Here is a 15,428-nt window from a genome sequence, read left to right as displayed (position 1 = left end):
TAAGGTACCACTGTACAGTATAATATACCAGGTAAACTATGGTCTGGTGATGGCACATCCCCCCCAACAGGTGGCAGTACAGCACACCAGTTAAGAGTTGGGCTAAATACGTTTTAAATAAGAGAGAAGCAACTGAATGAGAGAAGCAAAAAAAATTAAAATACTGTACAAAGGGAAAAATTGGCACGGGCCAAATCAGATGTAGCATTTTGTATTGTTTTGCTCTTGCCTTTTAACCGTAGGTGATTGAGCAGCAGCCAGTCATTGCTGTTCTGCTTTAAGCATACAGTGTTAGTGGTGTAGAATTTCAACACCCAGTACTGCCTCAATACAGCTGCACGCTTCTGCAGCTGTGCTCTGTTAAAAATGGCTTCTCCATGTGAACCAGGAAGTGATCTCTTCAGACAATGGAATGACTCTTCTTTTCTTATCTCTGTGGCTGTGATCTCTTGGGTGACGCGGACGCCATTAGACAGTTAAATGCTCATGCGTACGGAGTACGTTTCCCTCCCACCCCATCCCCTCCACATGGCCCCAGGCTTTGGCAACCTACGCTACACCACTGACCTAAGTACACTTCCTCAAAACATGGAGGCTCCGTTTACGCATCATGGCTTATAGTAATGATTCTATTGGATCTTGTGCTTTTAAAAACTAGAATAGACTGGGCTTGTTCCATAGCTCACAGATTCCTGCACATATACTCCATTTTTGTGCATGTGTACACAGAGTGGGGTTTCTCAGGTCCCCCTCCCACTGGGACAGACCTACTGACATTGCAGGTCTGTGCCCCACACCCAGCGTCATGTTTAACTTGCCTATGGATGAAATAGGAAGCAACACACTAAATTAGCCGTGTGTGTGTGTGTGTGTCTATGAAAACACTAATTGAGGGAAGGTGGATAGAGAACACCATTACACACTCACTAGTTTATAAACACGCCCACGTGTATACAGACAACACGGATAGTAGATGACGTTATCGTGCAAAGGTGTGTATAATTGCAAGCCACCATGTACAAAAGCAGACTCCGGGGGTGGTCCCTGTGCATTCATAGGCTATGTGTGTACACAGGCTTAAATGGGAACCTAAACAAATTTGAATACACATTAAACTTAGGTGCGGACAAGCTCTAGAATGCTTACAATGTTTTTGTGAGAAGGTTATATATACAGTGGTACCTCAGGTTAAGTACTTAATTCGTTCCGGAGGTCCATACGTAACGTGAAACTGTTCTTAACTTGAAGCACCACTTTAGCTAATGGGGCCTGCTGCTGCTGCCGCACCGCTGGAGCACAATTTCTGTTCTTATCCTGAAGCAAAGTTCTTAATCTGAGGTACTATTTCTGGGTTAGCAGAGTCTGTGACCTGAAGCGTACGTAACCTGAAGCGTATGTAACCTGAGGTACCACTGTGTGTGTGTGTGTGTGTGTGTGTGTATTGCCGCAGACAGGTGGGAACTAGAAATGAGAATGGGAATGGGTAGTTTAATCAGGCTCTATACAATGGTTAGATAATGCTGATCAGGGGCTTATGAAGTCTTCCAAACGCCACAATCTCCCTGCCTGCCTTCCTACCTACAGAGAAACACCACAAGAGTTTAAGCACACCACTGAGCTCTTAGCAAAGGTGATGCATAGCAAAGCCACAGGAGACTGAGCGCATTCTTTGGCTGACAGACTCCTGCAGAAGTCAAGAGATGGAGAAGTAATAAATACTTCCCTGCTCTGGCTTGCAACTTAAAACACTTCTTGTAGCTCGGAGGAAAATCTAACTCTGGAAGGTGATCTACAACTGAGGTTGACTAGAGTGCTGATTAAACAGAAAGGAGGGTGTCTTCCCCCATGCTTCTTCCAAGAAGAGATGCACAACAGAGCATTTCTACTTAGGAGAGGAGGGTGAACCTCGGCCAGTTACCACCCAGTCAGGAATGGATGCCCTGGCAGAGCCAATGAGCACAAGAGGCATGGGGTGTGCAGTGCCCAGTTGCTGAAGGAGGGCAACATAAGGAACCCAGGCGGTGGAATGGAGAGGACCTCAGAAAGCATCCAGACCAGGGCATCCCATCTATAAAGCCACCTGGAGCTTTGATCTGCTATCCAAAGGGTCCAGCTTTCTTGGGAGAAAAGGTACTTGTAAGATGAAAGTGTTTACTGACTCTAATTTATGTTTATTCGTTTATAGTAGCCTAAGTACATGTACCGCATTTGTAGAGATGTGTCCCTGTTGCCTCATTGACTGCTTTGGTTCTCCCTCCCTCCCTCCATTCCTTCTGCTGCCTTCCCTATCTGAAATGTAGATTGGAATCTCCTTGGGGCATGGCCTTTTCTTTTTGGAAAGTGCCATGTGCATCAACAGCATTGCATAAATCATTTGCCCGTTTCTTTGAATTATTTGGCTTACACTTAAAATAAGTGCTGCATAGAGAGATGATCAACAATTAGCTGAGCAGTGTTTAACATGTGAGTGTGATGATCATGATGATGGTAGGGAACTGTAGGCAGACAGACTGTATTTACTTTCTTAAAAAAGAATCTGCAGTTGCAATTCTATATGCACTTACCTGGGAGTGAGCCCCATTGATCGATGAGGGTCGGTTGTGGAGGAGTGAGAAATGTTCCTATTTTCATCTGAGGAATGTTGGAGAGTTTGAAACCAGGCCGAAAGCCCACATGGTAGAGTGGGATATATAAATTATAATAAACATGAACTGGAACTACAGTTTTAGTGTGCTTGTGGCAAGTTTCCCTTAGTTATAACAAGCAGGGCTTCTTTGAAGATACTTTATTAATGATGCTAGCCAACGCTCCATGACTGACCAACACACGAGTCTTCCCACAGCCTAGACTTGCTAAAGCAAGTTGGACAGATCCTACGAAGAGAGACCTCTCGTCAAAAGCATCTTTCCAGATAAAGGTCATGCAGATCTGGTTTTCAGAAAATGGAAATCTTGGCTTTGTTGAATACAGCTGATCATAGTATCACAGGAAGGTCTTGTGCTTGTCCAGCAAGCATCCAAAATCACTCTTGAGCAGCTTCTTGAGCAGCTTGTGGAAGTGCTTCACCTGAGACTCTCTGCCAGGGTACATCCACTGGAGGAACTTGCACAGAGGTTTAACTGAGTACACCTCAGAGGTCTTCTTCAGCAGCTTATATTGCGTGGTGGTTATGTTCCAAGGATGGCACGTATATCTAAGAATGCATATACTCAAACTGTGCCCGTGTGAGCATCACCCTTCCTTGCCTGCCTGGGGGTGCTTATGTGAGATCTCTCGAGAACTCAGACAGCCCTGCAAGATCTCATAAGAGCATCACTGAGCACACATGCTGAGTGCCTTGCCCGGTAAAGAAGGCAGAGAATTTAAAAGTTATTTTGTGCTGGGTTTTCCCAGTTTGTGGAAAGAGCTTTTAAGCTCTCTGCCTTCCTTACTGGACAAGGCCTGCTCAGGACCTGGAATGGCTGGCCTGGCTGACCCAGCAAGTTTTAACCCCCTAGGTCAGTAGTTCCCAAACTTTACCAGGCTACTGATCCCTTGGTTCCATAAACTCATCTCAGTGCATACTATCCTACCCTATAAAAAGCATTATTCATAATAGTGTTTTCCACAACCCACTAAGGAAGATAACACAATAAAAGTCAAAATAGTAGCAATTATTTACACATTGAACTTGATCCAATGATAGCACTTTTTCAAAGTCTGATAGTCATTTATACCATCAGCGCCCCCCTGCCACCCTTCTGCTGCCTGGCTGAGGTGAATTTGCTGCATTACTGAGGAGATGGATCACTCTCAATTCCTGAACTGAGAGTAAAGGCAAAAGAGTGGCAGTTGGGGAAATGCAGGGGAGCTGCCTTGTTCTGTCAGACCACTGATCCGCCTGGCCCAATATCAACTGCATCCTGAGGCTCTGCCATTCTAGAGTGGGGGGGGGTGGACAGGACCAAGACTTATGAGATGTTTTGTTTTGCTTTGTTTTTAAGGAGACTCAAGTAATGGCCACCATCACCAGCAAGGCTTTCTGGCTGACAGGTGCCTAGACTGCCCAACAGATTTTGCAAACCCCCAAGAAAACCTTAAGCACAGGCAGGCAGTTTTGCAAGAGGATGCTTAGGCGGATGACGTCATCACCACAAGATGGCGGAATAGCTTTTCTCTCCCCAACCCCAGGGCTCACAGATGTTTACATTAGATAACTCAAAATCTTAAAAAACGCTTAGCAAAATAGCAAATCCTGTCTGGACATGTTACAGTGCTCATAATTAGAACAAAAACGGGTGGGGCTGATTTATTTTGTAAAGAGATTTACTGTGGTTAGAATGGGATAAGTGAAGACTTCTAGATCTCTTCAGAGATTGCTTGTTACAGGAGAAAGCAAATGGCTTAAGCCACTTTTAACGCAGTTGTAACATAAAGAAGAGGGCTGCCCTCTAAATGGGAAGGTTTTTGAAGAGATCAAGGGAAAGGGGAGCAGAGAAGGCAACTTGTAGAGCACAGACCCCTGTCTCAATTCAGTTGGCTTCACAGCAACAGTCTGCAATGGCAGTTACAGCCCTCACCCTCAGCACTTGCCATTTATGGCAGTTGGGAAAGCACTGGTCCTTCCAACTCTGAGATTTGTTCAAACACAGCGCAAAAGTCGAGAAAAGGTGGCAAAGTAGTAGATGCTGATTTCACGATGGAGATTCCTTTAAAACTTAGATCAGATATAATGAAAGACTGGGATGAAACCATTGTTGCCCCTTAGAAATCAGCTCAGAGAACTCACAGCTCAACGGGGGGCGGGGGCAACTTCAGTCGCTCCGGAGGCTAAGGAAACAAGTTTAAAAAATAAAGCAGTCCTAAAATCACTTGCCTTGGAACAACAAGAAATCTGGTGCATGTTAGCTGACAACGAGGACAAAAATAGAAGGGAAACTATTTGGGTGAAGGGGCCCCCAGAAAATGTGGAAAATAATAATATTATTGAAACTTTTATCAACTGTCTTTAAATCTGAAATCAGAGGGTATGAAAAGAGTGCACTGAGCTCTTTATCCCAAGCCCAAAGCAGGGGAGCATCCACATGTTACAATTGCTAGGTTTGAAAAAGTTTCCACAAAAGCTATGCAAAATTGATAAAGTAACTTGGAAAGGTGCTTTTCAAGATCTCAGCCAACTTACGCTTAACAAGAGATGTGAAATTTCCTCTGTAGCCCCCACAGTAGTTTTCTCTCTGCTCTTGTATCCTGATCAGCTTCTGTTTACAGATAGGTAGCCGTGTTGGTCTGCCATAGTCAAAACAACAAAAATTCCTTCCTGATCAGCTTCTGTTAGTGACCTCCACTGCTTCAGCTACACCACTCTTAGCCATCTGAGGGCCCCTCCAGACGTCCCATTTATTGTGCATTCATAATGATTTGTGCTCATGATGGTGTTGGGGCAGTTATACACAATCCTGCTTTCAGTACTTTTTTGAGCCTTCAAAGGATTCAGGAGGTTTGTTTCCTCCAGCAGGTACTGTTTGGTATGCAGGCACAGAAGGAAAAAAGGAGCACTGAATTCTCTCGCAATACAGTGGTACCTCTGGTTACGAACTTAATTCGTTCCGGAGGTCCATTCTTAACCTGAAACTATTCTTAACCTGAGGTACCACTTTAACTAATGGGGCCTCCTGCTGCTGCTGTGCCGCCACAACGTGATTTCTGTTCTCATCCTGAGGTAAAGTTCTTAACCCAAGATACTAATTCTGGGTTAGCGGAGTCTATAACCCGAGGTGTTTGTAACCCGAGGTACCACAGTACACTGCTGCAAATCTTTCCAGATTCTCTTGCAATATGTTGCTGTTATCTCTTTCTGCTCTGTGTGCAAACACAGCTGCACTTGCTGACTTTTCCTCTCTTCTACACTCCAAAAAGGCACGAGATAAGAGCCATGTTCTCTTCAGCTAAGAAGCAATCCTTCTTCTTAATACAGCTGAGGCCGTAAACCTGTCATTTTTATAACCAGTCTTGTTCTTTTCCCACGACGCTCCAGTTCCTGGATCCCTCTGTTCCTGTTTTTCCCCAGTGAAAAACATTGACAGGGTTTTAGGTGTGCTTCTGCCTCATCACCAGAGGGCCCCTGTCAGCCTCTAGATTTTTCCCCCAAGTGGCACAGACCTACCACAAGCATGCCACCAATCTCACCTTCTAAGATTTGACTTAAGGAAAATGGTGCGTGGCCCAATTAATAATAATAATAATAATAATAATAATTTATTATTCATACCCCACCCATCTGGCTGGTTTCCCCAGCCACTCTGGGCAGCTTCCAACAAAATATTAAAATACAATAGTCTGTTAAACATTAAAAGATATGTGGGAAACAGCCAATTCGTATCTGTGAGTGCATTGCTTAATGACAGCATCCTCAGGTGTGCATCTCACATCCCAAACCATAGAGAGAATGCCCATCTCATCTCACCTGTACCTGCCCATCTTCTTACATCCAGTCCAGGGGACAGCATTGCCTACCAGCTTCCTCCTCCTCTCAGGCTGGGTATACACCATACATTTATATCACCCCCAAAAGAAAGCTTCCTGGCAACTGTAGTTTGTTGACAGTTTGGGGAATTGTAGCTCTGGGGGGGGGGGAACTACAGCTCCCAAGATTCCTTTTTGGGGGGTTGTGCTTTAAATGTATGGTGTGCACATAGCCCAAGTGTTGCCTTTGTAGATCTCAGCAGAGGAGAGGATGGGGGCAAATTAGAAATAATTGGCTCCTCTCATTGGCACTGACTCCATCTGCTATTGGTCTTCTTGCCTTCTGCTGCACAGTTCCCAATGGGCACCAGCCACCCCTGGAGGCAAGGGAGCGATAAGTTTCTCCTTGACACGGTGCAGCGGGAAAGTGGTGTATAGTACTCTGTTTCATTGGAGGTTTTAAGCAGAGGTTGGAAATGTATATTGATCCTGTAGTTTGACAAATACTGCAGTTTGATGCATTCCTGTCAGCCAGGAAGCTTTGCTGGTGATGGTAGTATTTGTAAAACTGCAGGATCAATATGGATTGTGGCTAATGTTGTGTCAATGCGGCTTCAGAAATTAGCAGTGGGAGTGCAGTGGATGCAGAGTAAGCAGTCATATGAACATACCCAAATAACTTTGTCTGAACATGGATTAAAGACCAATCACTGGAAAGTCACTAAGTGCACAGTAAATAGGACTGTGAACATAGCCCAAATTTCCAGACAGCTATCTTCACGAGATTGGCATTTATAAGAAAAATGCTCAAATGTCCCTTACTGGCAGAATCACTGTTGTTGCCTCTAATGTTCCTATCTGTTTGTTTGCTTTTCTGTCCTGCTCCTCATTAGGGAACAACAGGTTTTTGCAGGGTGCCTGGTGATGCCCCAACACTCCAGCTGCCCCCCCCCGACCCTGCTCCTCCTCCTCTTCAGTCACCTGTCCTTTCTAAAGTGTGCAAGAAGATCAGGGAGAAAGAGTAACAGCCTCCATTTCCCTTGCGTTTTCTGTCTAGACAGTGGTGCGTACTGGGTCCAGAGGAAGAGGGTAGCAAGGGGGACAACCCAGGAGGAGGGTTCTCTGAGACCATCTTGCCCAAGGGCTCCCCAAATTCTGGAGCTGATGCAGGCTCCAAAACCACCTTGAGAAGAGAGACAACAGTGGGTCAAATGAAATTATGTGAGTGTCACAAACAATAGTGCTCTTTGCATACAACTTTGAGCTCTTTTTACAACATTGCTTACATTTTCTGGTGGTGGCAACTGTTAACACAGAGATCTCTGCCCCACAAGCCCTTTGCGGTGGCAGCCTTTGGAGAGCTGTTCCGCTCCTGCCACCTGCTCTCCTGTCAGAGCTGATGCCTGCCTGCTTTCCTTCCATTTCAAAGGTCGCAGAGAAAGCCAGGCACAGACTCCTGGAAAGTCCCAGCGCAGATCAAGCCAGCGCTGAATCTCACATGGTCTTCTTTTTTCCACCACATCCCTCTACTCTCCGACATGCCATGATTCAGCTTTTGCAGGTTTCTGTGGTTCTTCTCTTGCAAAGGCTGTTACTTTGTGGTTTTAGCTCTCCAGACATCTGTTCTTCCCACAGACTCTCGCGGAGATGAACATTCGGGCTGATTTTGTGCAACTCTTTCAGATCAGGTGAGGAAATCGCAAGAAGTCAGCCAGGTAGGTCCTTCCCAAAATTTCAGTTTACAGCGGTGATTATGACAATCCTGCATTTGAAATTTGTAGTTGGAAGCAAGGAGTAAAAGGCTCTTTTGATGATTTTTTTTTTACATGAAAAGTGATTGAATACTGTAAAACCAACATTAAAACCTTACGAAGAAAATTGCATTTGATAATTGCACATTTATCTGGGAAGCTGCAGAGTACAGTGCACTGCTTTTGAGAGCCTTTCTAAATAATCCAAGTTCTCTAGTCAATAAATGTGCAGTAATTCATTGCAGGAGAGTGAGATGAAATTGAGATAAAATTTCAGGGATCTCAATAAGTCTTTAAGGCCTTTTTTGAATGTTACACTAAGTTGTGGTTTAGCTTTATATGAACAAGCCTGCTCAAGCTTCAGGTGTGCTCCAAGGGAGAACACTGAGAATGTACTGGAGTAAGAGAACAAAAAATCCTGCTTTCGATTTTAAATTAATGACAGTTCTCTGTCAGAATCCATGGAATAGGGATTACCTTAAATCAGGAGTGGCTAAATTGACCCGCCAGATGTTGCTTTCCTTAACTACCGGTACATCTCCTGTCATCCCTGACTATTGGCAATGTTGGCTGGGGCTGATGGAAGTTTGAATCCAACAACATTTGGAAAGCCACAGATTCTCCATCCCTGGTTCAAACTACAGATAGCTCAAACAAAGCAGGAGCAAACCATGGTTTGTGATCCTGGTTTGTTCACTAACCAGAGTGCACACAATCCAGAGTTTGGACATAATAGGGAACTCTGGTTAGTTTAAAATGCTTCTGATCTACTGAGCATGCAGGAGGAGAGATTGTGAGGTAAGGAGCATACATGTTTTGAGGCTCAGGCAGGCTTGTTTATTTAATACTAAAACATAGCTGGGCGTTATTCCTGAAGCAGCCCACTGTTTTTAAATGCTCAATAATGTTATCTCTCATTGGGTGGGATTGTAAAGAGTGGAACAGCTCATTAGCAGAAATGCTGAAAATGGCTGGCCTTTATCAAATTCTTATCTTCTGTAATATAAAAGGCTGTGTACACATGGCACCTTTAAAGCACATTTGAAGTACATTAATTCCCTCAAAGAATTCTGGGCCTTGTAGCTTGTTATATTAAGGGCTGCTGGGAATTGTAACTATATGAGGGGTGAATTACAGCGTCCAGAGTTCTTTGTGGTGGTGGGGATGTCCTTTAAATGTGCTTTAAATGTATATTGTGAATGCAGCCTTACTCCCCTTTCTTCTATCACTTTTGCATTTCACTTCAAATTGTTGGAGGAAGGACAATGAACAACACAATGTCAGAACATGGGGTTTCAGCTGCAGCCACACAGTTTTTTGCAAAGTGTGATTCTATCCTATGCAAGGTCCTCTCTCCTAATTAGAAAGAAGGTGAATGGATGTTAATGTGCTAAGATGGAGCTTTGGTCTCAATGTTTTCTCTTTAAAAGTAGCTAGCAAGAGACTCCCGAGAATCTCGGAAGCAGGGGATAGCCATATCCTGTTGTTTGCCTCTAAGAGCCAGGAACTGTACCCGTACTTAGGGATGGAAGAGGAATTCAATTCAGTTCACATTTGAAGCTGAATCTATCAAATTCACACTTTCCAAAACAATATGAGAACCAAAATACAGCCATCATTTGAAATTCACACTTACCTGAATTTTGCAATGCACTTCTCCAACCAATGTTTTAAAAAGTGAGTATGTTAAGGGAAAGTGTGCATATAAATGAATGTGTTAGTGAAAATAACTTACCAGAATACATTATATTAGGAAAAATTGCTCACCAAAAGGGTGTAAATTTGTCACAACTACATGGAAAAAGGTGTTATTAGGAGAGATTTACACTAAAATGCTGAATATTTTTCTTTAAGACTTTTTTTAAAAATCACATATTGCTACAAGAATGTGGAGAACTGAATATAAGATTGCAAAAACGAGAAGCTGCGGAAACAAAAATAGACAGAGCCTTCCTTCCCTAGCTATGTTGCCTTTGAGTGTGGAGGTTTCCTTTAGCTGTCATGACTAGATGTTTCAAGGAGTTATGTCAGGTAGCCCAGGTTTACAAAAATCCAAAGCACAGACCAGAATCTATCCAGAATGCTGTGTGCTTGGCAGAAGCAAACATTAGAAAACAGGAGCTAGCGAAAGCAGATGTGGTGCTGCAAAAAAGCTCTGGAGGCAAGAGGTTATAGGGAATGTCATGTACTTGCGGACCCTAACCCAGGGCTTGGAATAAGGCGTCAAAGCTCGTTTAATTTAGCGCTATTAGTAGCATCAAAGGCTGCCTAATTTCTCTTTGCTAGATTTCCCCCCAAAAGGGTTTCTAAGGGTATTCTAGTTAAAGAAGTATGCTTGTGAAAACAGGAAACATGATGGAAACAACTTCCTCTTCAGAAAGAAAACGCCTTTTAGCACTTCTGCTTCTATTATATCATTGTTTTGGTTTTCCCATTAGCTGCTTTATACACAGGAGCACAGAGCATGTCGCTTTAAATGTGCAAACAGTTCACTACATAATGCCATGTGCATGCACTCAGCCTCAATAAATAACTTGCAGTTTTGCATAACCATGCATGTACAGGAAAAGAAAACATATAAATGAAATGCACCAGTATAGTGCATGAAAAGATGAAGAGGCTTTGCTTCTTGCATCTTCTTAAAAGGCTACAGTGCTACACCTGTGCTGTTACTCCACTGTGGAGGAGCGGGACACTTCCAGACAACCTTGTTACTGAACATTCATTCTGCCTTTTTCTTTTAACAAAATGTATATACCACTTACTAGAGCAAAAGACCTCTAAGCAATTTACATGATGGTGTAGCAGGGGTCAGCAAACTTTTTCAGCAGGAGGCCAGTCCACTGTCCCTCAGATCTTGTGGGGGGCCGGACTATATTGGGGGGAATGAACGAATTCCTATGCCCCACAAATAACAAAAGCACACATTCTACTCATGTAAAAACACCAGGCATGCCCCACAAATAACCCAGAGATGCATTTTAAATAAAAGAACACATTCTACTTGTGTAAAAGTTTTAGATTTAGAAGGTGATTAGGCTGGATCTGGTCCCCAGGCCTTAGTTTGCCTACACATGGTGTAGAATGTTTATTTAAAATACAACAAACCCATTAAAAACTAGTTACATAATTGTTCAAAAAAAATCATTAACATACAAAACCCAGGAAGCATCCAATGATGTAAAGAAAAGGGAGAAATGTACTGCAAAGGTGCTGGATAGGATTATTATTTTATCATTTAATTAGCTCTTTGCATTTTGGCTCAGGTACCTTTTGAAAGTGTTCCTAGATTCTTTACAAACTGCTTAAAATTCTCCATTTCAAAGATCTTGCCGGACAAAAGTGCCCCAGGATGACTTTTGAGCAGTTTGTAAAACATAAAGGCTGGCAGCATCAGCCCCGCCATGTGGGAATCCCTTGCAGATGACCACAGTGCCTGGAGACAGACCACAGTAGTGACCAGAGGAGAAATGACCACTGGGAGGAGTGCAAAGAGAAGAAATGCCATGGTGCATCTGCAGCAGCAGAACCGAACGCCTTCATCTGCCCCAGTTGCAACAAAACATGTCTCTCCTGTATCAGTTTCAGCAGACACTATAACTCTCCAACAGTTTGACTTCACCCTCAAAGGCGCACTCCTCCATTGTCTCCCAAGACAGCCAGATGCCAACTTGAAAGGAAACAAAGAAGCCTTTGAGCCAAAACATGCTGGACTAATTGAATAATAAAATAGTCATCCTCTCCAGCACCTTTGAGATACATTTCTCCTTTTTTGCTGTAATAGAAGACAAGAATATGATTGAGTAATTTTGGGCAATTCTTAAAAATGCAGTTTTGCATTTTAAAAAATGAAGAAAATGAAATGAAATGCAGTACAGTACAGTGGTACCTCTGGTTAAGAACTTAATTCGTTCTGGAGGTCCGTTCTTAACCTGAAACTGTTCTTTCCCTGAGACACCACTTTAGCTAATGGGGCCTCCCACTGCCGCCCCGCCGCCACCACGTGATTTCTGTTCTCATCCTGAAGCAAAGTTCTTAACCTGAGGTACTATTTCTGGGTTAGCGGAGTCTGTAACCTGAGGTACCACTGTATATAGTAAAATGAGGAAGGAATCAATCAATCAATCAATCAATCAATCAAGGAAACTATGCGGCTAAAAGGGACGTGTTGCAGATAGAACTTAGTAAATCCAGGCTGGAGTTGACCAGAACACATTGATGACATTTGTACACTATTATATATTTAAGTTCTCTCATTTCCAACTCTCTTGCAGTTGCACCATAAATACTGCAAAAGAAGACAACGCCTTTCTGAAGAAAGCTTGCTCACTCTTGAGTTCACCAGCATGGAGAAGTGCAAGAACACCACGGCCGGCACCTCTCAATGCAGCTCCAGTGCAACGCCCATGGAATGCTACATGGTACTTGACAATTCAGCTCAGACTGTCATTGCCGTGCTCTGTTACAGTGTTGGGAGCCTTTGTATCTTGGAGAACTGTTTGGTGCTATACCTCATATTTTCTTCCCCCAAGATCCGGAACAAGCCTTCCTACCTCTTCATTAGCAGCCTGGCCTTGGCAGACACGCTAGCCAGCATGATATTTGTCTGTAGCTTTGTCAACTTCCATGTTTTCAATAAGATTGATTCATCAAAGGACATCTTCTTGCTAAAACTTGGAGGGGTCAACACGTCTTTCACAGCCTCCCTCGGCAGCCTGCTGCTGATGGCCTTTGACCGGTACATCTGTATCCTCAGGCCGACAGAGTACAAAGTCCTTGTCACGAGCAGAAGAGCTGTGGTGGCCCTGGTGATGCTGTGGGTCATCATCATGCTAATTGCTTTCCTGCCGTTGCTGGGATGGAACTGCTGCCACCTCAGCTCCCCCTGCTCCGAGCTCTTTCCTTTCGTCGACAACAAATATCTCTCAAGCTGGATTGTCTTGGTGGCCATCCTTCTGGCATTTATTGTCTATGCCTACATGAATGTTCTTTGGAAGGCCCGCAAGCATGTGGTGTACATGGAAAAGTACCACATTCAAACAGGCCAGCAGAACACAAAAGTAAGACTAGATGTCATGCTTGCCAAGACCTTAGTGATTGTCCTGGTGGTTCTTGTGATGTGCTGGTCACCAGCCTTGGCTCTCATGACTTACAGCATCTTTGCTGAACTAGACGACTCCGTGAAGCAAGCGTTTGCCTTCTGCAGCACTCTCTGTCTGGTGAACTCTATGGTGAACCCCGCTATCTATGCCCTAAGGAGTAGGGAGTTGTGCTCCTCCCTGAAGAGAGTCTGCTCCTGTTTTGGAAGACTGCTGGGTGTATCTGAGAGCAACCCAGAAGTGGAGAGCACTCAGAAGTCCTGCCCAATCGAAACAATTTGCGATTAATTTGTCGCTGGAACAGGGGCAGAACTGATGAAGGTCTGCGCTCCAAATGGCGTCAAAACTTATACATAGAAACTGATGTTTTATACTTTGTTTGAAGGGACTCTAGAGCTTATTTTCTACATGAGTTCAACTTGCCCTTTGAATATGGTAGCAATTTTTCGGTTGCAATGATTTCCCAGTTTATAGATCCCAGGAACAACTCCATACAAACCATCAAATCACCAGCAATGGATGTCAAGGACAGTATGAAACCAGGGCCATTAAAGTGGTCCACCTCTGGAACAGACTATCAAGTCTGACCATTTGCAACAACAGGGTGGCATCTGGAGAGTTTATTTGTTATTTAATAAAAAGTAAAGTGGGAGCACCTCTCTACACTCTGCAAACACAAACTCCAATTATTGTGGGCCAGGACTGGACACAATCAGGGCTACTCAGATGTCATATTTATATGGCAGAGCAGAAAAAAGGCAGAATGTAACACTTTGGGAGCTGACCTTAGCTGAAGAGAGTTTGGGAGGCTAATACACAAATAAAGAAATGCTGTGTGCAAAAATTAGCTTCCTAAGAATCTCCGCTTTCATTTTGTGTAGATTTATTTAATTAATAAAAGGTATCTAGTCCTTATGATTGAAAAAAATTATGCTTGGCAGTATGTGATAAATTTGTGCAGGCATGTCTGAATCCAGAGAGAGGTCTACATGCAATTTCCAGTGGTTGTGGGCAGAGCCTCACCTTGAATACTTTCCTGTCCCTCTTCATCTACAACAAGCAACAGCTGGAATGAACTACAATGTGCAAAATAAAAGAAAATTATGTTCTGCTGGCTGTAGACTTTTCTGTTATTTTTAGTACAGAATCTAAACCATCTTACTTCTTGATTCCTATACTTAAAAGAACACATATTAACTCCTGCTTCCAGATTTCCAGATGAAGGATAGAAAGAGATAACGCTTCTCATCAACAAATGGCCAAGGTGGGCAGGGAGTGTGTGTATAGTGTTGAGGCTTAATGGGTGTCAGGGGAAGACCTAATGGGCACCTTTGCTCCCTGGAGCATCATGTTGGTGCCGCATGGCTTATGGTGAGACTTAAGGTGACGGAGAAAAGAAAGCTGCTGCTTTGGACATACAGCTTTAAAAAAACTGCTTTAGTTTTTAAAAGTTTTTTAAAAAACCTTTTTAAAGAACCTTTCTGAAAACAAGTCCAAAAGCAAAATAAATGAACAGTCAGGTTTGTCCCCCCTGTTCAATTGGCAATCATGTGTACATGGGCTGGTTGTGAATATTTGATATCCAGAAAGACACAACAATGTGACCAACCTGCAGTAGTGCAGCCCATTTTGACCCCTGCAATCTCTATCCTCTCATTCAGCTCCATGTGTCTCCATGTGTCTTATACAAGATGCCAGGCAAGTTAAAGCTGATTACCTGTGAAGGTTGCACCCTTCAGTGGTTATCGAGGGATGAACTGGGACCTGGGAGACCAGAGTTCAAATCCTCACTCAGCTATGAAGGCTAACCTACCTCACAGGGTTCTTGTGAGGATAAAATGGGGGAGGGGAGAACCATATACAACAGCTCCTTGGAGAAAAGGTTGGTTATGAATGTAGTTATATTAAAATAAACACGAGTAGCATTTACACACTGCCCTATGACACTTGCCAGAACCAAGAATTCATAGTAATGTCACACTTGTCATGGCTGAAGGAGGAAGCAGTCATGGCTGAACCAGTCATGTGGAGCGTCAGCCCAGGGGTAAGCAAAGTTAAGCAGTAAATCAGTCGCCCCCCCCAAAAAAACCAGGCTTCATGCTAACTGTGTGAGAAGGAAGAAGAGCCTGCTGTCAAA

General features: G+C 43.6%; 1 protein-coding gene across 5 annotated transcripts; it reads left to right on the top strand.

Annotated features, from left to right (window-relative positions):
* The first annotated feature begins 1,559 nt into the window (after window positions 1-1,559).
* Window positions 1,560-14,402, top strand: CNR2 (cannabinoid receptor 2). 5 transcript variants are annotated; one of them, XM_081921601.1, is made up of 3 exons: window positions 1,560-2,130; window positions 8,077-8,156; window positions 12,467-14,402. In XM_081921601.1, the coding sequence occupies exon 3, from the start codon at window positions 12,539-12,541 to the stop codon at window positions 13,577-13,579; it is 1,041 nt and encodes a 346-aa protein (XP_081777727.1). In that variant the 5' UTR covers window positions 1,560-2,130; window positions 8,077-8,156; window positions 12,467-12,538; the 3' UTR covers window positions 13,580-14,402. The 5 variants fall into 5 exon arrangements, with proteins under 5 accessions (XP_081777727.1, XP_081777725.1, XP_081777726.1 ...); XM_081921599.1 differs by lacking the exon at window positions 1,560-2,130 and adding an exon at window positions 2,592-4,032 and having other exon boundaries at window positions 7,503-8,156; XM_081921600.1 differs by lacking the exon at window positions 1,560-2,130 and adding an exon at window positions 2,592-4,660 and having other exon boundaries at window positions 7,880-8,156.
* The last annotated feature ends 1,026 nt before the right edge of the window (window positions 14,403-15,428 follow it).

Source organism: Podarcis melisellensis, assembly GCF_964234715.1.
Source record: "Podarcis melisellensis genome assembly, chromosome: 8".
In the NCBI taxonomy this organism is placed as follows: Eukaryota; Metazoa; Chordata; class Lepidosauria; order Squamata; family Lacertidae; genus Podarcis; species Podarcis melisellensis.
The sequence above is the reverse complement of the archived record's forward strand: the minus strand, read 5'-3'. Positions and strand labels throughout refer to the sequence as shown.